Below are 22,346 nucleotides of genomic sequence, written 5' to 3' on the forward strand. Positions count from 1 at the left end.
ATTCTCCCTGACCCCCCCTCCGGGTCTCCATGTCCTCACCTCAGCCCCCAGCGTGACCTCAGAGCCGTGCACCAAAAACAGAGCGATCCTGAACCCGAGGAAGCCGTCTCCTTTGGTCGGGGCCGATCGTAGGGCCGCTAGCACCACGGGGGCGCGCCTGTGAACCAGTGCTGCTTAATGAAGTTAATCTCTCTGTGCTTTCAGTGTAAGAAAGATTTCAAGTGTTCTGGGATTATCTGTAGACCATGGTAAGAACGTCGGCTCCAGCAGGCGGTGTACAGACGGTTGTTGATCTGACTTTGTGTTAGAACTAAGAGTTCAGACGCTTTTCTCATGGAAAATACATCGGGAATACCTCCAGTTCCTCTGCCTCACTCACTAAGCCGGCTTAACCCCTCGTTTGAACTTAATTCAGAACGTATCAAAGACTTAATTCCACACTTATGTTTGAGTAAACCATGTGCCTTGGAGTAATCATCCATATTTGCTGCTAGATGTGATGCTACTTCCATTATTTTGTTAGCCAACTGCCCACCACAGCTAACAACTTTAACGTGACGATAAATGTGCTTCACTAGATAACCAGACAACTGTCATCCTCTGATATGCGGTAGAATCACTTTTTATTCAACATGTTTTCATTTTCATTTGGATTGAAATGTAATCTCTTCAGTCCATTGAATTCACACCCTTTTTCTCCATTGCATTTAACACTAATTCGCCTCTTCTCTTGGCACTGTATATGTTAGTACACACTGTCTGTGTTATCAGGAGTCTCGGTTGTGATTGCGGTGTGTGTTCGTGTTTCCCTGCAGCCTACAGCCACTCGGAGGCTGACGTGATGAGCCAGTCTCTGCTGGAGGCCAACATCGCCACGGAGGTGTGTCTGACCGTCCTGGACACACTTAGTATCTTCATCATGGGCTTCAAGGTAACGCATGAACGCACACTCACTCAAACGCGCACACACACATACACAGGCAGGCACACACAGGCAGGTAGAAACACGCACTGACGCTCACTCAAACGCACGCACGCACACACACACTCGCACGCAGGCACACAGACGCAGGCACACACACACGTCCAGGCACACAAATGCAGGCAGAGACACTATTCTATTATTAATGAATTCTATATTTAGCATACAGTGTAAAAATATTTGGCAAACTTTTATAAACTCAGCAGTTCGTTATAACTAATTATATTTATTGTAAGTGTATGGTGTTATCGTGTGTTTCCCCTAGTGTCTTTGTTATTCCCATCCTGTGTCCCTCCCCCCAGACCCAGCTGTGCAGTGACCACGGCCACAACCCCCTGATGAAGAAGGTGTTCGAGGTCCACCTCTGCTTCCTGCAGATCAACCAATCAGAGACGGCCTTGAAGCAGGTGTTCACCTCCCTGCGAACCTTCATCTACAAGGTAAGATGCTCCCCAGTATAGTAATGTGTGTCCTTATCTCAAGGGAGCTCATCCTTCTATTCGGCCTTTGCACTTTATCTGCGCCACCAACTTCTTACAATCTTGTCTCTTCACCTGCCTATCCACTTGTCTGTCCTCCTGTCTGTCTACCTGTCTGTCTACCTGTCTGTCGTCCTGTCTGTATGCCTGTCTGTCTACCTGTATGTCTACCTGTCTGTCTACCTGTCTGTCTACCTGTCTGTCTACCTGTCTGTCATCCTGTCTGTCTACCTGTCTGTCTACCTGTCTGTCGTCCTGTTTGTCTACCTGTCTGTCTACCTGTCTGTCCGCCTGTCTGTCTACCTCTCTCCACCTGTCTGTCTACCTGTCTGTCCGCCTGTCTGTCTACCTCTCTCCACCTGCCCATCTACCTGTCTGTCCTCCTGTCTCTCCACCTCACCTGTCTGTCTGCTTGCGTGTCTCCCTCCAGTTCCCCTGTACGTTCTTCGAGGGCCGGGCCGACATGTGCGCGTCGTTCTGCTACGAGATCCTGAAGTGCTGCAACTCCAAGCTGAGCTCCATCCGCAGCGACGCCGCGCACCTGCTCTACTTCCTGATGAAGAGCAACTTTGACTACACGGGCCGCAAGTCCTTCGTCCGCACGCACCTCCAGGTACGCTAGTAGGTTAGCTACCTCAAGGTACGCTAGCTAGTAGGTTAGCGACCTCCAGGTACGCTAGTAGGTTAGCTACCTCCAGGTACGCTAGTAGATTAGCTACCTCCAGGTACGCTAGCTAGTAGGTGAGCTACCTCCAGGTACGCTAGCCTCTACGGGTATGGTAGCCGCTACGGCTCCGTTAGCACATTAGCTACCTCCAGGTACGCCAGTAGGTTAGCTACCGCCAGGTACGCTAGCCGCTACGGGTACGGTAGCACTTTAGCTACCTCTGACCGTACCAGGCTCAACAATAATAAAAACGTGATACATATTGACTGTATAAAAAAAAGATCCAGAAGCATGACCCGGTCCCCTTTGGTCCCGCCCCCAGGTGGTGATCGCTGTCAGTCAGCTGATTGCTGACGTCATCGGCATCGGAGGAACCCGCTTCCAGCAGTCCCTGTCCATCATCAACAACTGTGCCAACAGCGACCGCACCATCAAGGTCTGCCCCACGCAGCATGTTATTAACATGTTGTTATGTTATCATGTTGTGCTGCACTAGGAAAGGGGGTAGCTGCAGTGAAACAAACTTCCAAAGCACATAAAATGCAAATTCACATTTATATTATTTATTTAATTTAGGGAATGTGTGTTATAAAACAAAATATATCCCTCGCCCTTGAACATGTGGGTGAACATGTGCGTGTGTGGGTGTGTATAAGTGCGTGCCTGCCTGAGTGTGTGCGTGCATGTGGCCTGCATGTGTGTGTAAGTGAGCGTGCGAGCCTGCGTGTTTAAGTGCGTAAGTCTGTGTCTGCCTGCGTGCGCGTGTGTGTGTAAGTGCGTGCCTGCCTGTGTGTGTGTGTGTGTGTAAGTGCATGCATGTGAGCGCATGTTACCTTGAAGCCCATGATGAAGACGCTGAATGCTTTAACAAAAATAAATCCAGTTCAGTTTCAAAAATAAATAAAAAATAAAAAAATGCCAAAATTGAAAAATGGGAATTCTGAAATTCCCACTTGACCTGTGAGTCTGGATCCTCATAAGAAGTCGTCTGCAGAACACGGCGTTCCCGTCGGACGTGAAGGACCTGACCAAGCGGATCCGCACGGTGCTGATGGCCACGGCCCAGATGAAGGAGCACGAGAGGGACCCCGAGATGCTGGTGGACCTGCAGTACAGCCTGGCCAAGTCCTATGCCTCCACGCCCGAGCTGCGCAAGACCTGGCTGGACAGCATGGCCCGCATCCACGTCAAGAACGGGGACCTGTCCGAGGTGGGGGGGGGGGGGGAGGAGGGGGGAGGAGGAGGGGGCCACTGGGGGGGGAGGAGGGGGGGGGGGGGAGGAGGAGGAGGAGGAGGAGGAGTGGGCCACGGGGGGGGGAGGAGGAGGAGGAGGAGGAGGAGTGGGCCACGGGGGGGGGGGGAGGGGGGGGGGGAGGAGGAGGAGTGGGCCACTGGGGGGGAGGAGGAGGAGGAGGAGTGGGCCACTAGGGGGGGGGAGGGGGGGGGGGAGGAGGTGGAGGAGGAGGAGGGGGCCACTAGGGGGGGGGGGAGGAGGAGGAGGAGGAGGAGTGGGCCACGGGGGGGGGAGGAGGAGGAGGATGAGGAGTGGGCCACGTGGGGGGGGAGGGGGGGGGGAGGAGGAGGAGGAGTGGGCCACTGGGGGGGAGGAGGAGGAGGAGGAGTGGGCCACTGGGGGGGGGGAGGGGGAGGAGGAGGAGGAGGAGGGGGCCACTGGGGGGGGGAGGGGGAGGAGGAGGAGGAGGAGGGGGCCACTAGGGGGGGGGGGGGGGGGGAGGAGGAGGAGGAGTGGGCCACTGGGGGGGGGGGAGTAGTAGCTGTGGTATTAGTAGTAGTAGTAGTGGTAGTAGTAGTGGTAGTAGTAGTAGTGATAGTAGTAGTAGTAGTGGTAGTGGTAGTAGTAGTGGTAGTAGTAGTAGTGGTAGTAGTAGTGGTAGTAGTAGTGGTAGTAGTAGTAGTGGTAGTAGTAGTGATAGTAGTAGTAGTGATAGTAGTAGTGGTAGTAGTAGTAGTGATAGTTGTATTAGTAAAAGTAGATGTAGTAATAGCAGTGGTAGTGGCAGCAGCTGTGGCTAGTAGTAGGTGTAGTAATAGGTTAGTAGTAGGTTAGTAATAGGTTAGTAGTAGGTTAGTAATAGGTTAGTAATAGGTTAGTAATAGGGTTATTGATTGTAAAAGGGTGAGGTTTAAGGTGTTAGGGGTAGGTGTGATTGCAGTCAAAGGTTCGGGGTTCACAGCCCAACCTGTAGGCACCCTTGAGCAAGACGCCTGACCCACTGTCTGTAATGTCCTGTGTGTGTATTCACTGGTAGGCCCCTTGGATAAACAGCAGCATTATATCAAGCATGTGTTGACTAGGATCCCTCGGTCCTCTGGCGGCGCGCTGTGCTGCACGCTGCTGTGTTCCACCCGACTCATGTTTGTGTTCTGGTCCGCAGGCGGCCATGTGCTACGTCCACGTCGCGGCGCTGGTAGCAGAATACCTCAGGAGAAAAGGTGCTTAAACCCCTCCACTAATATATGTACCACCCTAGCACCGCCCACTGATGGAGCGATGTGCTCAGCCTCATCCTCCCTCCGATACACAGCCACGTGGAGATGATAACCGTAACACGGTAGTCTGGATAGAGCCCGTGGTATTATAGACTCTGGGCTGTGGGCCGGTGAGGATGGCTGTGTGTTCATGGAGCTGAGATGAGGGCGGGTCTTTGGCGTTGAATGACGACCACGTCTCTCCCTCCCCTCCCCCCTAGGGATGTTCAAACAAGGCTGCACGGCGTTCCGCGTGGTCACACCCAACATCGACGAGGAGGCGTCCATGATGGAGGACGTGGGCATGCAGGACGTGCACTTCAACGAGGTTCGAGGGACGGATGTGACGAGGGGGGGAGGCTGTGGATATGAAGACGATACCCCGTGATTATGTTCGGGTTGCGCAGAGGCGGCCCGTGAAGGACACGCCTTCATGTCTTCAGGCCCGCTGATCCGCTGCAACTATGTCACTCAATTATTAACGAAGCCATAGTTGGCTGTTTGTCTGGAAGCCGGGGTGGAGCCGCGTGGGGAGAGCTGCCAACTGCCGTATGGCGTCTCCATCTGCCCCCTGAATCCCCAGCTAAGATCTAAAATATTCAGTCCAGTATTGTGCCAAAGAATGTCCACATAATGTAGCTACAAAACTCTAGTGCTGCTGCCGGGTATTCAACTGTAAATAATAAATGTATTGCATGGTTTAGAACATTTCTACGTTTTAAGTTAGTAATTCTACTAACTGCACCAATTCAAATCTGAGTCAATCATAAACGTATACTTTCAACTGCTCTCCATGCTCGCCTTTCAATGTCAGTATGTGGTTCTAGCGGTGAGGTTCTGCATAATGTTGTTGTTCTAGCGGTGAGGTTCTCCATAATGTGGTGGTTCTAGCGGTGAGGTTCTGCATAATGTTGTGGTTCTAGCGGTGAGGTCCCCCATAATGTTGTTGTTCTAGCGATGAGGTTCTCCATAATGTCAGTATGTTGTTCTAGCGGTGAGGTTCTCCATAATGTTGTTGTTCTAGCGGTGAGGTTCTCCATAATGTCAGTGTGTTGTACTAGCGGTGAGGTTCTCCATAATGTCAGTGTGTTGTTCTAGCGGTGAGGTTCTCCATAATGTCAGTGTGTTGTTGAGGTTGAGGTTCTGCATAATGGATGGTAATGGCGTCCCTGCGTGGCCCGGCAGGATGTCCTGATGGAGCTTCTGGAGGAGTGTGCAGATGGACTGTGGAAAGCGGAGCGCTACGAGCTCATCTCTGACATCTACAAGCTGATCATCCCCATCTATGAGAAGCGCCGGGACTTTGAGGTAATCAGCCTCCACAGGAAGCCGCTCAGCAGCACTCCGCCGAGACACATGAACGGATCCTCACTGCCCCTGCAACTGGTGCACAGAGAAGCTAATTGAGGATCTGTGTGTGTGTGTGTGTGTGTGTGTGTGTGTGTGCGTGTGTGTGTGTGTGTGTGTGTATCTTTGCTCATATGCCTGTGTGTGTGCGTGTGTGTGCATGTGTGTGCTTTCTTGTATGTTTGTGTGTGTGTGTGTCTGTGTGTTTGTGCTTGCTTGTGTGTGCACGTTTGTTGTGTGTATCTTTACTCATATGCCTGTGTGTGCACGTTTGTGTGCTTGTGTGTGCGTGTGTGTGTGTCTGTGCGCGCTTTCTTGTGTGCTTTCTTGTATGTTTGTGTGTATGTGTGCTTGTGCTTGCTTGTGTGTGCACGTTTGTTGTGTGTATCTTTGCTCATATGCCTGTGTGTGTGCGTGTGTGTGCATGTGTGTGCTTTCTTGTATGTTTGTGTGTGTGTCTGTGTGTTTGTGCTTGCTTGTGTGTGCACGTTTGTGTGCTTGTGTGTGCGTGTGTGTGCGCACTTTCTTGTGTGCTTTCTTGTATGTTTGTGTGTATGTGTGCTTGTGCGTGTGTGTGCGCACGTGTGTCCTTGCTTGTGTGTGTGTGTGTTGCAGAAACTGGCCCATCTGTACGACACGCTGCATCGCGCGTACAGCAAGGTCACGGAGGTCATGCACACGGGGAAGCGACTGCTGGGAACCTACTTCAGAGTGGCCTTCTTCGGCCAGGTGAGCGTCACACAGAGAGGGAGACGACCCCGTTGGCTGCCCTCCGCCCTGAGATAGTCTTCCAAGACACAATTTAAAGGGGACATATAACACCACCAGGTGTGAGTGTGATTAGCCGTTACAAGCCGTTTGGAAAATCTGCTGTTTTGAAAAAGGTGGGCGTGTCCACCTGGATGTATGACGGATAGATGAGCATCGTTTGCTACACTCCGCTGGGTAGGCTGGTAGGCTGATCTACCCGGCACACATCTAGGTGGACACGCCCACCTGTGATGTCAGAAGCTGCACACTTTCCAAACGGCTTGTAAGGGCAAATCGCACTCACACCTGGTGGTATAATAATGTCCCCTTTAAACATTATGAATCGACAGCGTTCCGTCCATGTTTGATTTGACCACGGTGCGTTGAGTTTAACCAGAGTTGTTCTGAAGTGGAGGGAGCTGCATTATTAATAACCAGCCCAGCGTGGGAGGAGCTAAGGGTTTTGTATTTTTTAGCACGACCACACCTGGTTGTGCTTCAGCACTAATCCCCCTCTTCTATTTTGTCTGGTCCCGGTTGAAGGCGGCGGTAAGTTGTGCAGTAGCCTCTTGTGGGAGAGAGCGGCTCAACGTCTCTGTGTGCTGTGGTGGTGCTGCTGTCCTCTGCTGTTCGTCGCTCTCCCGTCGTGTGTTGCTTCCAAACCGTTAGCCGTAGCGCTCGGCTACTCTCCTCTGCTGTGTCTACTGTGCATGCTCCTCGCTGGTCGTCCTTTTCAACGGTCAACGTTTTAATGTCTTCGTTAACCTGAGTGCAGGGGCGTTGCCACATGGGGGCCAACCTCTGACCCCCACCCCCCGTTCAACCTTTTTGCCTGTTCAACCTAAAATAAAACAATCAAGTGCTCCCCCCCCCCAAACACAGTTATAATGTCCTGGCTACGCCCCTGCCTGAGTGAGCCGTAACACCTTAATAAGAAGAAGAAGTAACGCTGATGGTCCAGACAGCGTGGTAGCTGGGTGTGGTTACGTTACCTAACCGTGTGTTTTGGTAGAAGCTAATTCCCTAATTCTCTCCAGGGCCGTGTTCTGCGGTGCTCTTCTGAAGGTGTCTGCACACTGCCCCCACTGCCGTCGCTGGTTGTTGTCTAAGACCATTAGCCAACTTCAGCTAACGTTCTATCATTGGCGTTGGGGCGGTGTGCAAGTACCTGAGATGGAGGTGTTGAAGTGTGGATTCTCCGTTTCCCCGTTGAATGGGTTATGGTAGCGTAGAAGCAAATGGAATAACTTTGATATGATTTGTCTTGTTCTGTTGTTGTTGTCGTTGTCGTCGTCGTCGTCGTCGTCTACAACTCCATAGCAGTACCAGTTTACTGACTCATACTCTGAGGTAAATCCATGTGGAAGCCAGACTTTCAGTTGAAATGGCCTGAATTGCTGTGTGCTCCTCCCTGATTAAGTCGATGATATTTCCCCTCTGCTGTAGAGATATGTCTACCTTAACTCCACCGCTGTCTCCTAATCAGGGCTGGAAATGATGACTGGACTTTTGGGAGGGATCCATCTTTCTTCATGCATCTGTTTAGAGGGAGTTAATGATTCACACAGAGTTGATTTAATCTAAATGAGCGTCCACTTGCTAAAATAGCATTCACAGCGTATCTTGCTCCCATAATTTCCGTCGTTAAACTTGTGAATGAAACAGGACAAGTGATTCAGTCCTTCTGTTCTGTTAGCTTGGATCATAAATACAGTGATCTCTTGTAGCGTGCTTCAGGCTTAGTGTTCAGGCCCAGACATGTTAGCATTGATAAGCCTGCCAGATTAACATCAAGTTACCCGAGAGGGAGTTATGTTGAATTCATCATTGACGATTCACTAGGAGATCTTTTTGTGTCATTTGTTTAGCAAGTGAATATCCTGTCTGTGAAAATTGATTTTCACAGACAGGATGTTCAATTCCAATTGTCTCTTTCTCGAGTCATTTGTCATTGTGTCTTAAATTTGTATGTATTTTTTAATTCACTCTGTCTCATTGACATTTTCAGTTTGATCTTCAAAAGGAATCACATTCCAAATTTCTTTGTTTTTCTTTTTTTTTTTTCTTTTCTTTGTGATTGGATCGGTTCTCTATCATTTGAAACACATTTTCCCTTTCAGACTGTTGTTTTTTGTAACCTGTTTGTAGGGATTCTTTGAGGACGAAGACGGCAAGGAGTACATTTACAAAGAGCCCAAGTTCACTCCTCTGTCAGAAGTCTCCATGAGGCTGCTGAAGCTGTACGCTGAGAAGTTTGGACAGGAAAATGTGAAAATGATTCAGGACTCTGGGAGGGTGAGGGCATCTTATCTCACATATCATCACTTCAAATATTCCACCATGAATAAACCCTCCAAGATCACTTTTGGCTCATATGTATCCGTCTTTCCTTCTCTAATCCCAGATTAACCCCAAAGACCTGGACGCCAAGTACGCCTACATCCAGGTGACCCACGTGAACCCCTTCCTGGAGGAAAAGGAGCTGCTGGACCGCCGGACGGACTTCGAGAGGAGCCACAACATCCGCCGCTTCGTGTTCGAGATGCCCTTCACAGTGTCGGGGAAGAAGCAGGGCGGCGTTGATGAGCAGTGCAAGCGGAGGACCATCCTGACCAGTAGGTCTACTGGGGGACGCTGGGGGCGTAGGCTACATGCTGATACAGTAGCCGTAGCCATATAGTGCTTTTTAAAGAGTTAACATATGGGGAAAATGTAGGTTGTAGCTTTCTAATTGGAGCTAGTGAAATATGTTCCAATATTGCCCAATATTCAAGACCTCACTATGAGTTCCGTTTCTTGACTTAAAAACCTTTGCTTGATACAGCCCTCTTTAAAACTTAGGTTGACTTGTTAAAAAAAAACGTTACCCGCAAAGACATGATTTCCGGCTGAATTGAGCCTCAGCATTTCAATATCATCCCCCCACAGAGATGTAGATAAACATTCCTCCAGCAAAGCTTTTTATTGGTCAGCAGAAAGCGCTCGGGCCAGAGTGGAAACACAAGATTAGATTGTGAAGATGTCAGCCCTTTTTCAAGGATCTGCCCTCGTATCTAATCACACAGCCCTTGATGGTTTTATTGTTTTATGGCCCAAAAGTACCTTGTTATCCGTAGTACAAGATAACACGTCTTTAAGATATCTTCCTAGGGACAAATAGGAACGATACATCACTTCTGCACAACTCATCGTGACCAGACCACAGCTTATGGACGAAACGCAGGGTGTTTATATTTACATTTACATTTAGGGCATTTAGCAGACGCTTTTAAAAGCGAAATTTGTCAGAAGAAAGAAACAATATATCGCTGTCAGTACAGTAAGGATGTTCATAGAAAGTGTTAAGAACTGACATTCGCTAGGTTAACCCACTCCCCGTATACAACACAGATAGCTAGGACAAGATGCTACACAATGCTAAGTACTATTTTGAAGTGCCAGCACGTACAACATACAATAAGTGTGTAGGAGGGGTATAGGGGGGTAAGGGGGGAGGCTATGCAGAGTCCAGGTGAACTCTGAACAAGTGAGTCTTGAGTCTTTTGCCAAAGCTGGAGAACGACTCTGCGGTCCTGGTGTTGATGCGTTTCCACCCCCCCCCCAGCGACACACTGCTTCCCCTACGTGAAGAAGCGCATCGCGGTGATGTACCAGCACCACACAGACCTGAACCCCATCGAGGTGGCCATTGACGAGATGAGCAAGAAGGTGGGCGAGATCCGGCAGCTCTGCTCCTCCAGCGACGTGGACATGATCCGCCTGCAGCTCAAGCTCCAGGGCAGCATCAGCGTCCAGGTACCGTGCTTACAGGGTCACATGGTTACAGATTCATCAGCGTCCAGGTACCTTGCTTACAGGGTCACATGGTTACAGATTCACCAGTGTTCAGGTACCGTAGTTACAGAGTCACCAGTGTTCCGTGACCATGGTTACAGAGTCACCAGCGTTCAGTTACCGTGGTTACAGATTCACCAGTGTTCAGGTACCGTAGTTACAGAATCACAAGTGTTCCGTGACCATGGCTACAGAGTCATCAGTGTTCAGTTACCGTGGTTAAAGAGTCACCAGTGTTCAGTTACCGTGGTTACAGTCACCAGTGTTCCGTGACCATGGTTACAGAGTCACTATCGTACATTTACCGTGGTTACTGAGTCAGTGTTCAGGTACCGTGGTTACAGAGTCACCAGCATCCAGTTTCCGTGGTTACATAGTCACCCATGTTCAGTTACCGTGGTTACACAGTCACCAGAGTTCGGTTACCGTGGTTACAGAGTCACCAGCGTTCAGCGTAAGATATGAATCTAAAGATATTCCTCTAGGTACAAGGAGAATTCAAACAATGGCGTATTAAATAATACTAATAATAATAATAACTTAATAAAGGGGGGGGCAAAGGAATGTTTGGAGGTGCATTTTGAACTAGCAGTAGAGAAGGTTGTATCATGTGTGGTGCTATCGTCAGGAGCCACCAGAGTTGTGTTTGACGAGGTGTGGTCGCCCCCCCCCCCAGGTGAACGCCGGACCACTGGCCTATGCCCGCGCCTTCCTTGACGACGCCAGCACCAAGAAGTATGCAGACAACAAGGTCAAGCAGCTCAAAGAGGTGTTCAGGTGAGACCATAACAATACTACTACCATGCAAAATCAATTACACAATAACCGCAGGTTCAGATTGATTTTTAATGCACTTTACAAGTGCATTCAACAAGTTATTCTTATTAACATTCATTATCAACAATAACATAAATTCTAATTGACGTTTTTTGTTATTAAGAATAACGTTATTCTTATAACTAATTGAATATTAATATATATTAATTGCATATTAAAAATTGATTACACTCATTATTAGTAACATTAATATTAAAGGGTGTTTCCCTGTGGTCTGTGCGAGGAGGCAGTTCTGTGGAGGCGTGTCGGTTACAGTTATTACTATAACTATTAGAAGTAGTAGTATTAATATAAAAGCGTGTTTCCCTTGGTTTGTGCCAGCAGGCAGTTTATGGAGGTGTGTCGATTACAGTTATGACTATAATTATTAGTAGTAATTGGTATTAATTAGTATTAATATTAAAGCGTGTTTCCCTTGGTGCGTGCGAGCAGGCAGTTCTGTGGAGGCGTGTCGATGACAGTTATTACTATAACTATTAGTGGTAGTATTAACAAGCGTGTTTCCCTGTGTGCGTTATTACTGTAACTATTAGTGGTAGTATTGATAAGCGTGTTTCCCTGTGTGCGTTATTACTATAACTATTAGTGGTAGTATTGATAAACGTGTTTCCTGTGTGCGTTATTACTATAACTATCAGTGGTAGTATTGATAAGCGTGTTTCCCTGTGTGTGTTATTACTATAACTATCAGTGGTAGTATTGATAGGCGTGTTTCCCTGTGTGCGTTACTACTATAACTATCAGTGGTAGTACTGATAAGCGTGTTTCCCTGTGTGCGTTACTACTATAACCACCAGTGGTAGTATTGATATGCATGTATCCCTGTGTGCGTTATTACTATAACTATCAGTGGTAGTATTGATAAGCGTGTTTCCCTGTGTGCGTTATTACTATAACTATCAGTGGTAGTATTGATAAGCGTGTTTCCCTGTGTGCTGCGAGCAGGCAGTTCGTGGAGGCGTGCGGCCACGGCCTGAGCATCAACGAGCGGCTGATCAAGGAGGACCAGCAGGAGTACCACGACGAGATGAAGGCCAACTACCGCGACCTGGCCCGCGAGCTGTCCGCCATCATGCACGAGCAGGTGAGGCCACCGGGACACAGGGCGAGCCCACTCCCGACCGTGTCGGACCCGGGCCCAACCGGTGCCTGTCAGACCCCGGGCCCAAGCGACCAGTGCCGGTCCGAACAGTTGTGTTGAGTTCGCCTGAGCGGCGTTTGTAACCGGTGTCCACCTCTCGTATGTTTAGCATCTTTCTTTTGTTCTTCCTTTGTGCTGTCGCGAGCAGATCGGATGGTAACGTAACCAGTACTCCCTGTCACTCCTGTACCCATCAATACACCGTTAGTCAGGACCGGGGCTGCGTGTCTCCTGACCCGTTCTCCTCTGTCCCCCCCCGCTCCCAGATCAGTCCGGTGGAAGACGGGATGAAAAGCGTCCTCCCGGACTCGCTCCACATCTTCAACGCCATCAGCGGCACCCCGACCGGCGCCACCATCCAGGGGGTCCCCAGCACCTCCTCCGTGGTATGACCCCCGTCCGAGGGACCCCCCCACCCGGCCTGCGGACCCCGTCAGGCCGGGGGCACGCCCGCTGCCTCCGCTCCTCTGCTCTTCGTGATCCCGTCATCGGTTCTCCTTCAGACTGTCTGGTCGGACCGCGGTTCCACGAGGATGGAAATTCACACACACACACACACACACACACACACACACACACACACACACGCACACATAAACATACACACGCACATACATACACATGCACATAGACACACACATACACATGCACACGCACAGATACACACACTAAGGAGTTTGGTCGCTGTTGTGGGATTGGTGCGATGACATTCTGGGCTGTGATGGAGGAAGTGACCTCTGACCCTAGGAGAGATGAAAGGTCATCGTTTGGAGATGATAAGGGGACCAGGACAGGTGGACTGCGGACTCGTTCCCTAACGGCCAGGTGAACAGGTCTCTGCTGATTGGTCCTGAACTATGTATTCCATCGCCTCCTCCAAAGACGTTCCTCTGGGAATCTGAAGCAGAACAGACAACAGTATATGCATCCCCTCGTTTTACCTGTGTATGTTTTGATAAGGCGTATGTATTTTGTATGTACAGTATTTCACTTTTTTCTAAGTATCTCTGTTGGTTTCCTGATGGACAGTGTATGCTGCGTACACTCATTTCCCCACACATTACGTTACACACATGTAAAAGAGCCTCCTGTGAACATATTAACATTCAACCTTAATCACTTCAATGTCTTAGAGCGGGAAAGTTTTTTTATATTTAAGCAATTGCATACACTCAGTGTATTCAAACCTGTTCATTCTTGTATATATATATAAAAAAAGGAGTGTGTGCAATATTTGTCTTTGGCAAAATATCTTGACTCATACACTGAAAAGAGGATGCAACCTTCTTGCCAAAGCAGTGAGGTGGAGTCCAGATCTACTGGGGAGAAATATGAAGCTTTTACCATTTTAGTGTTCAGTGAAATGTTTATAAGAAAATCTATATATATATCTTCTATTTGGTAGGCAATGCATTTTTATGTGTTTTTTATTTTTTATTTAACAGAAAATCACTGTTCTGCTGTAAACTGCTCCCTAATGCTTTTCTTTTAAAATAAAATCACTCATATTTCTGCACTTGTACAAAGGAGGTCCTTTCATTGTTTTATTTTACGTTCAGCTTTATTCTATAAATGTACACCGTTACCCAACGTAGCTTGCAAGTCAGTTTGAGTACAGTCCAACCAACCAACACATACAATCAAAGTACAACCAAGAAAAATAAATCAAGTGAACGCTGATGGGTTCCACCTCAGAAAACCCTCTTAATAATCAACAAAGTGTGTTCTATCATCGACCCCATTGAATATGTCTTCAATGTTGTGGTTGCTTAATACAGCCACGTGGACCCCTGTATCAGGGGTGTGTTATCAGCTCATACAATGAAGTTGTAATTTTAACAACAGGTGGGTTTTGTGGGAGGGTATATAAATCGCTGGGAGTCAAGCGGTGGACCTTCTACAGCGGTGTGATAAAACAGGACACAGTCCAACTGGGAGACGTATCAGGACTACGGTAACACCTGACCTTACATACAGCCCTGGTGTACACCCAACCATCTCACTGCGCCACTGGATCTCCTGTCCACCGAGCCCCGACGGACCGTTTCCCAGGCCCAACGCTGCAGACCTGAGAGGATTCTAGCAGGTTCCACACTCCTCCGTCATGGCTGGTGAGTTTAGGAGATAGTTCTCATCGTTTCAGATGTATGTGTTCATAAATCAAGGCAACATGTCTGAATGTCCCTTTTTGAATGCAGATCACGAGGAGGTCAAGAAGAGGAAGGGGACGGTAAATATATGAAACCATTTATAATGAGTTCATGTGAGAAGGGTATAGATATGTATACTTGCTCTGAATATGCATTCACTACCAGTTAGGATTCTGCAAAAACTATGAGAACTGGTAGTTCTGTACCGTATTCTATACTATATAGATTATGGTATTTGAAGCATATTCTATACTATATAGATTATGGTATTTGAAGCATAATCTATACTATAAGGATTATGGTATTTGAAGCATATTCTATACTATATATATTATGCAATTTGAAGCATATTCTATGCTATATATATGATGGTATTTGAAGCGCATTCTATACTAAATATTAAATATGATGGTATGTGAAGCGTATTCTAGTATATATATGATTGGTTGACTGAGTCAGCTGCCTCCTCTTCCTCTCAGAACATAGTGATTTGCGGCTATCCCCTGAGCATCTTCTTCATCGTGGTCAACGAGTTCTGCGAGAGGTTCTCCTACTATGGCATGCGTGGTGAGACTCAATTTGTATTTTTGATCGTGTTCTTTCGCAGTGTTGGGCGTCTCTCCCAGGCCCTTCATGTTAAATTCTTAACATTAGTTATTTAATGTTCTGGTCTCAATGAGATTACCTTAAAAAAATGTAAACAAATTTAAAGAGCGTTCAATACATTAGAGCGTCCTCATCCAATCACAGCTCAGCGCAGTGTGTAGCCGCTGTTGTGTAACAGTCTGTCCGTGTGCGTCCCTTGGCAGCCGTGCTGGTGCTTTACTTCAAGTACTTCCTGCGCTGGGACGATGACCTGGCCACCTCCATCTACCATGCCTTCGTGGCCCTGTGCTACCTGACCCCCATCCTAGGGGCCATCGTGGCCGACTCCTGGCTCGGGAAGTTTAAGTGAGCGTCAAACCCCGCGCCATTTTGTTTTTTGTTCTCCTCTAAGGTCCCGAGAGGAAAACGTTGAAGGTTAAAACTGCACTATGTAACTTTTGTACTGCAGCCATTCACTCCATCACCTCCACGCAGCTTTAACTTAATTGGTTTCTAAAGCACAGGCCACACGCAAACTTTAAATAGAAGTGTCCGGTGACCTTTGACCTCTCCACCTGTAGGACGATCATCTACCTGTCCATCGTCTACGCTCTCGGCCAGATCGTGATGGCCATCAGCGCAATCCATGACATCACCGACAACGACAGGGACGGCACGCCCGACAACATGACCTTCCACGTGTGGGTGGAACACTTTGAAATCTAAAAAGAACACTAATCATCAGCGCTCAGGTCTCACCTACAGACCCTTTTATAATACTGGTATATATACTAGCTCTCAAATTCTACCTACATCACCTTTCAGTAATACGGGTATATATATTAGATTTATATATTTAAAATAGCTCATAGATCTTACTTTTAATTTTTCTCTTTAATTATGACGGTATATATTATAGCTTTTAGATCCTACCTCCTTGAATGCCCACGCGCTGTCTTTCCTCCGCGCAGCGCACTGTCCATGGTGGGTCTGGTCCTCATCGCTCTGGGGACGGGCGGCATCAAGCCGTGCGTGGCGGCCTTCGGCGGGGACCAGTTTCAGGACCACCAGGTGAGTGATGACTCAGGAAGTGCCGGGCGTGGGACCCCACCGTCCGCTGTGGTCACGTGGTGTGGGCTCACACGGGGCAACGCACCACACACACGGAGCGCAGTGAGTCACGCCGGCGGCCTCCTCCCCCCCTCCCTAGGAGAGGCAGCGCAGTACCTTCTTCTCCGTGTTCTACCTGTGCATCAACGCAGGGAGCCTGCTGTCCACCATTATCACACCCATCCTAAGAGGTACGCCATAAGGGGAACCCATCGTAAGATTCATCTACAAGCATCGTTGGAGATTTAACTATGACATTAATTCAATAATGATCAGGAATGATCAGACCTAGCCCCTAGCAGTCGTTTTGTCCCCATGAGTCCGTTCATTCTCTGTCTGCAGCCCAGGAGTGTGGGATCCACACCCAGCAGAAGTGTTACTCTCTGGCCTTCGGCGTTCCGGCGGCCCTCATGGTGGTGGCACTGGGTATGTCTCAGACTGTCTCCAGCTTTAAACGATACACCAAACAGGATAGTGTAGTGAATAGTCAGTATGGCATATATCAAGCTGTGAACGACGCATTGTCCTTACAGTTGTGTTCATCGCCGGGAGTGGTATGTACCACAAAGCCGAGCCCCAGGGGAATATCCTTTTGGATGTCTGCAAATGCATTGGAGTGAGTATAGATACAGATCCTAACCATGACGTCAACACGGGCATAGTAGGCGTTGTAATTTAGACATCATTTGTTAATTTGCTCTCCTGTTCAGTTTGCCATTAAGAACCGATTCAGACACAGAGGCAAAGAATTCCCCAAGAGGACTCACTGGATGGACTGGGCGGATGATAAATACGAGGTAGAACCTTTGTAAACACGTTTTAAACTTTGAGTACAGCTCCTTGCAGCGATATGGTAGGTATGCCTCTATTCAACATCTCCTACCTCTCTCCCTGCTCTGATAGAAACTCCTCATCGCCCAAATCAAAATGGTGCTCAAGGTTCTCTTCCTCTACATTCCCCTTCCCATGTTCTGGACACTTTTTGACCAAAAGGTAATTCTCATTCAACCCATCGTCCAGTTTCACGACAACATCGCATTTTATATCAAATGCATAATTCATGTTGGTCTAAAGTTCCGAGTTAATTCTCACACTCATACCATCAACCCACAGGGCTCAAGATGGACTTTCCAGGCCACCACTATGGATGGAGACTTTGTACGTATCACGTTGAATCAACCATGACAACAGCAGCAGAAGGTGTTGCTCCGGCCGTGCTCACCTCTCTCTCTCTCCCCAGGGTCTCCTAGTCCTGCAGCCCGACCAGATGCAGGTAAACCCACGAGGGACGGGGGTGGATGTTGAGAGAGCCTGCAGCAATCCATGACCTGCATAGACGACTACTCTAATGATTATTTTACCATTAATCGATTATTCATCCAGCCTAGAAAGTAGAATCAATAAGAGCAAATGCCATCACGAGTAATCAGAGTCCAAAGTGAAAGTTGATTAAATGTTTTTGCTTTATCTGAATAGCATCCAAGAGCATAAATAGTATTCAATCTATAATGAATAATTAACCCAATGATTGACTTTCTGAATCATCAAGCAGCAAATACTTGTATTTGATGATTGACCAAAACGAATAATAGATTATTCAAATTTGAATACATTTTCTGTTGATTGACCTTTTGATCATTTGTTTTAGCCCTAATGTAGAGAGAGGATCAACAGGTCCAACTTATCATGGTTTTATGTTATTCTTAATCAGTGTTCTTTTCCTGTTAGACGGTGAACCCCATCCTCATCCTGACCCTGGTGCCCATCATGGACAGTGTGGTGTATCCTCTGATCAGAAAATGTGGCCTGAACTTCACGTGAGTCTGCTTATCGTTGAACCAACCAGTACGCCGAAGATCGTGAATACAGGACATCGAGAACTGTTGTGGAAACACAGATGTTCATTCAATCAGCTAGATCTGGTGGAACGCAGAAGAGATATTTCTTTTGTATCGTTTAAAGAACGATGCTTCCATGAAGGGTCTGAGGTCAGTGTTCTCCCAACAGACCTCTGAAGAGGATGACCGTTGGAATGTTCCTGGCCGCCATGGCCTTCGTCGCTGCCGCCCTGGTCCAGATCGAGATTGATGTGAGTATCTGAAAAGCAATGACACATACCAGTGTTGGGAATCGAATCAAACTGTAGTTCGAATTGAGCCTAATGGTAAGAAAACCATTTATTTTGGTTCACAATAACAGAACTGATTTGGAGACTTACCAACAATCAGACCAAAGCAATGTGCTAACTCCCAGTACCTACGTACCAACCTTCCAGAAAACCCTACCTGTCTTCCCCTCGGGCGTGCAAAGTCAGCTGAAGACCATCAACCTGGGCAGTGATCCTATGACCCTGACACTGTCCCAGAACACTGTGCAGCTAGCCCCCGGGCAGGTCAGTCAGCCCAACTCTACGCCTTCTTAATGGCTTTATGGTTTTTTAAATCAATATTCCACTTTTTTCGCGTTTCTTATGTTGAATATAAAATGCCTTCGATCCAAGAAAAAAACGTATGCAATACACTATACAAATATAGTGAATGACCGCAATGATAAACTATTTAATTTAATTTCTTTCTGTCCTGCAGGCTAGTGAATACTTTACGTTTGATGAAGATTTAGTCATCATTTCTGTTGGCAACACTTCGATCAGTCGAAACTTGACCTTAGCCAAGGGCAAGCGTCAATCAGTTATCCTCCCCTTGAACATCACGCAAGAGTGGCAAATGGTAAACGATCATCCTTGTCTGTCTGTCTGTCTGTCTGTCTGTCTGTCTGTCTGTCTGTCTGTCCGTCCGTCCGTCCGTCCGTCCGTCTGTCTGTCTGTCTATCTACATCAAATCTGAATAATGTATCAGTTAAATGTAGGTTTTGTCCATTACAGACCGAGGATTTAACTGCCAAACCAGAGCAAGGCGCCAATGCCATTAGGTGAGTTTTGCATTATAGAGTTATATATATATAGTTTGGAGTATATGCTAGAGGTAAATCCATGTGATGTGAAGACGCTACACACGATTTATTTGTTTATATTTCTTCCGAATAAAAACCTTTCAGATTTGTGAGTGGGATATATCCACTGAATATATCAACAGGCGGACTGGACTTCGGAATAACCGATGGATCCCTTTACTCAAACTACTCTTTGCTCACATATGGATCGTAAGAAACATTTCTATATATTTTACGCCTTGTCATTATTTCATTCACTCAGTCAGAACTCCATCTTAAGTTGTTTTCTATATGCCTGTCTCTCTCTCCAGGACCGTCTTCACTATAGAGCGCGGGGGAGAGGCTTGTGAATATTCACGGGAGTTTGGCTTTGGAAGCTCCTACATGTTAATTATCCCCAGCTCGTTCACCTTCGGACCTAACGTAAGTGTCGCTGAAGATCGGAATCATAGATAAAAGATAGGGAAAACAAATCAGTGTATTAAATACCAAATATAAAAAAAATGGACTTTGTATGAGTTAAACCTGCACTATGCATGTTTTCCTATGAGCTCCCTCTAGTGGCTTTAGACGACAGTAGCGGTCGTCTGATAATAAAGCTCCAACTGAAGCTTTCAGTTAGTTTACAAACAAAAAGTACCCGGGATGGATTCACTCGGGGATGGGCGTGTTTTATTCTTGAGAATCTTTAGAGATCAGGTCCATTTTAAATGTAGTGAAAAGCAGAAAAAGTTACATAGTGCAGGTTTAGATTGAGTATTACTCATATTCAGAAACATCTTTCATGACGGTAAGGAAGGTAACCCTGGAAGGAGTGATCTGACTTCAACTGAAATGGTTGATCTACTTTGTTCTCCCACGTTCTCCTCCATCGTCTGAGTGAATGCTTCTCTCGTCTTATTGTGTACAGTGTGCGGCCTCCATTGGTGTTGTTGAAGACATCAAGCCCAACTCGGTGCACATGGCGCTGCAGATCCCTCAGTACTTCCTGATCACTGCGGGGGAGGTGGTGTTCTCGGTCACCGGGCTGGAGTTCTCCTACTCACAGGTGAGGACCGCGTCTCTCAGAGAACCCGGTCGCTCCTCAATGTACTCATGACTCTCCATGTGGCCCATGATATGCACAGAGGGGAGCATTGGCTTGAGGATGGATTTTAAAGATGCTGTCACATATAATTAAGGAATACCATAAACTTTTTTATTTCAAGAGAATCATTCTCTTTTGCAATGCCTCTGTAGTAGTTTATATATTTTTTTGTCCGATTTTCATTTTTTACAGGGATGTATTCATTGATCACACGGACCGTTCACATTTCCACGAGGCGTCCCTTAATGTCTCCTGCTGACGCTACTTTGACCCTTCTCTCCCCAGGCGCCCAGCAACATGAAGGCCGTGCTGCAGGCCGGCTGGCTCTTCACTGTGGCCATCGGAAACTTCATCGTGCTCATCGTGGCGGAGCTCGCACAGATCCCCGAGCAGGTATACAGAAGGAGTCCTCTCTATACAATCTTCGGCCGAGTGCCGAAGTTCATTCACAGCCGTGCTGATATTCAGTACAACAACACGACCTCCGTGTTGTTGTCCGCTCCGCCAACACAAATAGATCCGCAACTGGACTGGGACTGAACCGTTGCCCAGCAACCCATAAACACAGCTAGTTAATAACATTAACGGTTATTAACTAGCTGTAAAGCGGCGTGATACATGTATAGATAAAAGTCCCAGTGCTGTTACCCTCTATATCAGCACTCATGGAATGCCTCTTGTCCAATCAAATTACTTGTTCGGAACTAACTGTTGTATAATGATTATTAAATGTAATATATTATTGCATTAATATTATTCTACAATGTTCTAGTATTGTGCTGCTCTTTGTCTTTGTCTGCCCCCTGGAAAACCCCATTTCCTTCGGGATTAAATAAAGTTGTATCTATCTTATCTTCTGCCGTGAATGGTCCCAAAAGTGAAATTCACACGACAGTAACGTTGATGCTGCGTCTTTGTCCCCCCAGTGGGCGGAGTACGTCCTCTTTGCCTCCCTGCTGGTCGCCGTGTGCCTGATCTTCTCGATCATGGCTCACTTCTACACCTACATGGATCCGGCGGAGATCGAGGCCCAGTTCAGGAAGAAGGACGACGACCACGAGGTCCGAGCAGAGAGGAAGGACAGTCAGAGGAGCCAGAGGTCCTCCCTGGAGATGACCGAGAGCACAGGAAGTGATCTCAAACAGAACAGGATGTAGACACCTGTCCATGTGGGCTTTAGGGAGTCTTGTGTCTGTCTGTTGAGATGTTAATACTGCCAGTATTGTTTTGTTGACCACTGTGTGTGTGTGTGTGTGTGTGTGTGTGTGTGTGTGTGTGTGTGTGTGTGTGTGTGTGTGTGTGTGTGTGTGTGTGTGTGTGTGTGTGTGTGTGTGTGTAAAAGAGGGAGTGTGAGAGATGGATATAAATCTCTGATTCTATGTGTAATGTTTAACAAAGCCTTGAGAATAAAATTTTAACGTGTATGTTTTTTCTTATTGTTACTCCTCCTATATACACTTACTATGGTACGAGATTATTATTATTACAAACTATTATATACGTTTGTGTGTGTGACACTCATAGATGTGTCTGTTGTTTAACCAATCTCCACTGGGGAAGGTGTTTAGTGTAGGACCTAATACCTGACGCATGTGAGGTTTCTGTGTTGCTTTTGCTTCATAATACATCAACTTTATATGGCGCTTTTCCAAATGCTCAAGGGCGCTTCAAAATAGCAGCTACGTCATACTTATCAAAATAAAAACAAAAACAAACAAACAAAACTGAAAGTTTAAAGCTTAAACGCAAGGGTGAAAAGGTGTGCTTTGAGGGCTGTTGTGAGTGATGAAAGAGTGCTGGCATTGCGGATGTCGTTGGGGAGGGCAGTCCAGAGTAAGAGGGAGGGGGCGGCTGCAGCACAGGCTCTGTCTCCCCAGGACCGGAAGTCGGCCCTGAGGGGGTGGAGAAGACTGACATCAGCGGACCTGAGACAACGGG

The 22,346-nt window shown here is 47.3% G+C and overlaps 2 protein-coding genes across 2 annotated transcripts in view; both read left to right on the forward strand.

Moving 5' to 3' along the window:
* Nucleotides 1–14,043, forward strand: part of LOC307072027 (dedicator of cytokinesis protein 9-like) — a 60,424-nt gene extending 46,381 nt beyond the window's left edge. Inside the window, 15 exon segments of the mRNA XM_079731185.1 lie at nt 816–931; nt 1,285–1,422; nt 1,892–2,074; nt 2,451–2,564; nt 3,123–3,338; nt 4,525–4,582; nt 4,840–4,946; nt 5,804–5,926; nt 6,581–6,694; nt 8,864–9,010; nt 9,120–9,330; nt 10,320–10,510; nt 11,226–11,326; nt 12,332–12,470; nt 12,794–14,043. Coding sequence (XP_079587311.1) covers nt 816–931; nt 1,285–1,422; nt 1,892–2,074; nt 2,451–2,564; nt 3,123–3,338; nt 4,525–4,582; nt 4,840–4,946; nt 5,804–5,926; nt 6,581–6,694; nt 8,864–9,010; nt 9,120–9,330; nt 10,320–10,510; nt 11,226–11,326; nt 12,332–12,470; nt 12,794–12,919 — 2,084 coding nt within the window. The 3' untranslated portion in view covers nt 12,920–14,043.
* Nucleotides 14,044–14,697: 654 nt separating this feature from the next.
* slc15a1a (solute carrier family 15 member 1a) lies at nt 14,698–21,565 on the forward strand (the record flags this gene model as incomplete). The annotated part of the gene is made up of 22 exons (XM_079733865.1): nt 14,698–14,757; nt 15,157–15,244; nt 15,487–15,628; nt 15,844–15,963; nt 16,234–16,333; nt 16,473–16,563; nt 16,715–16,798; nt 16,906–16,988; nt 17,083–17,169; nt 17,276–17,365; nt 17,486–17,530; nt 17,613–17,645; nt 18,101–18,189; nt 18,380–18,461; nt 18,648–18,764; nt 18,958–19,098; nt 19,254–19,300; nt 19,427–19,531; nt 19,633–19,744; nt 20,232–20,369; nt 20,694–20,801; nt 21,335–21,565. 22 exons carry the CDS (start codon nt 14,698–14,700, stop codon nt 21,563–21,565), a joined length of 2,193 nt encoding a protein of 730 aa, XP_079589991.1.
* Between the last annotated feature and the right edge of the window lie 781 nt (nt 21,566–22,346).

Source organism: Pollachius pollachius (genome assembly GCF_949987615.1).
Source record: "Pollachius pollachius genome assembly, chromosome: 3".
Classification (NCBI taxonomy): domain Eukaryota; kingdom Metazoa; phylum Chordata; class Actinopteri; order Gadiformes; family Gadidae; genus Pollachius; species Pollachius pollachius.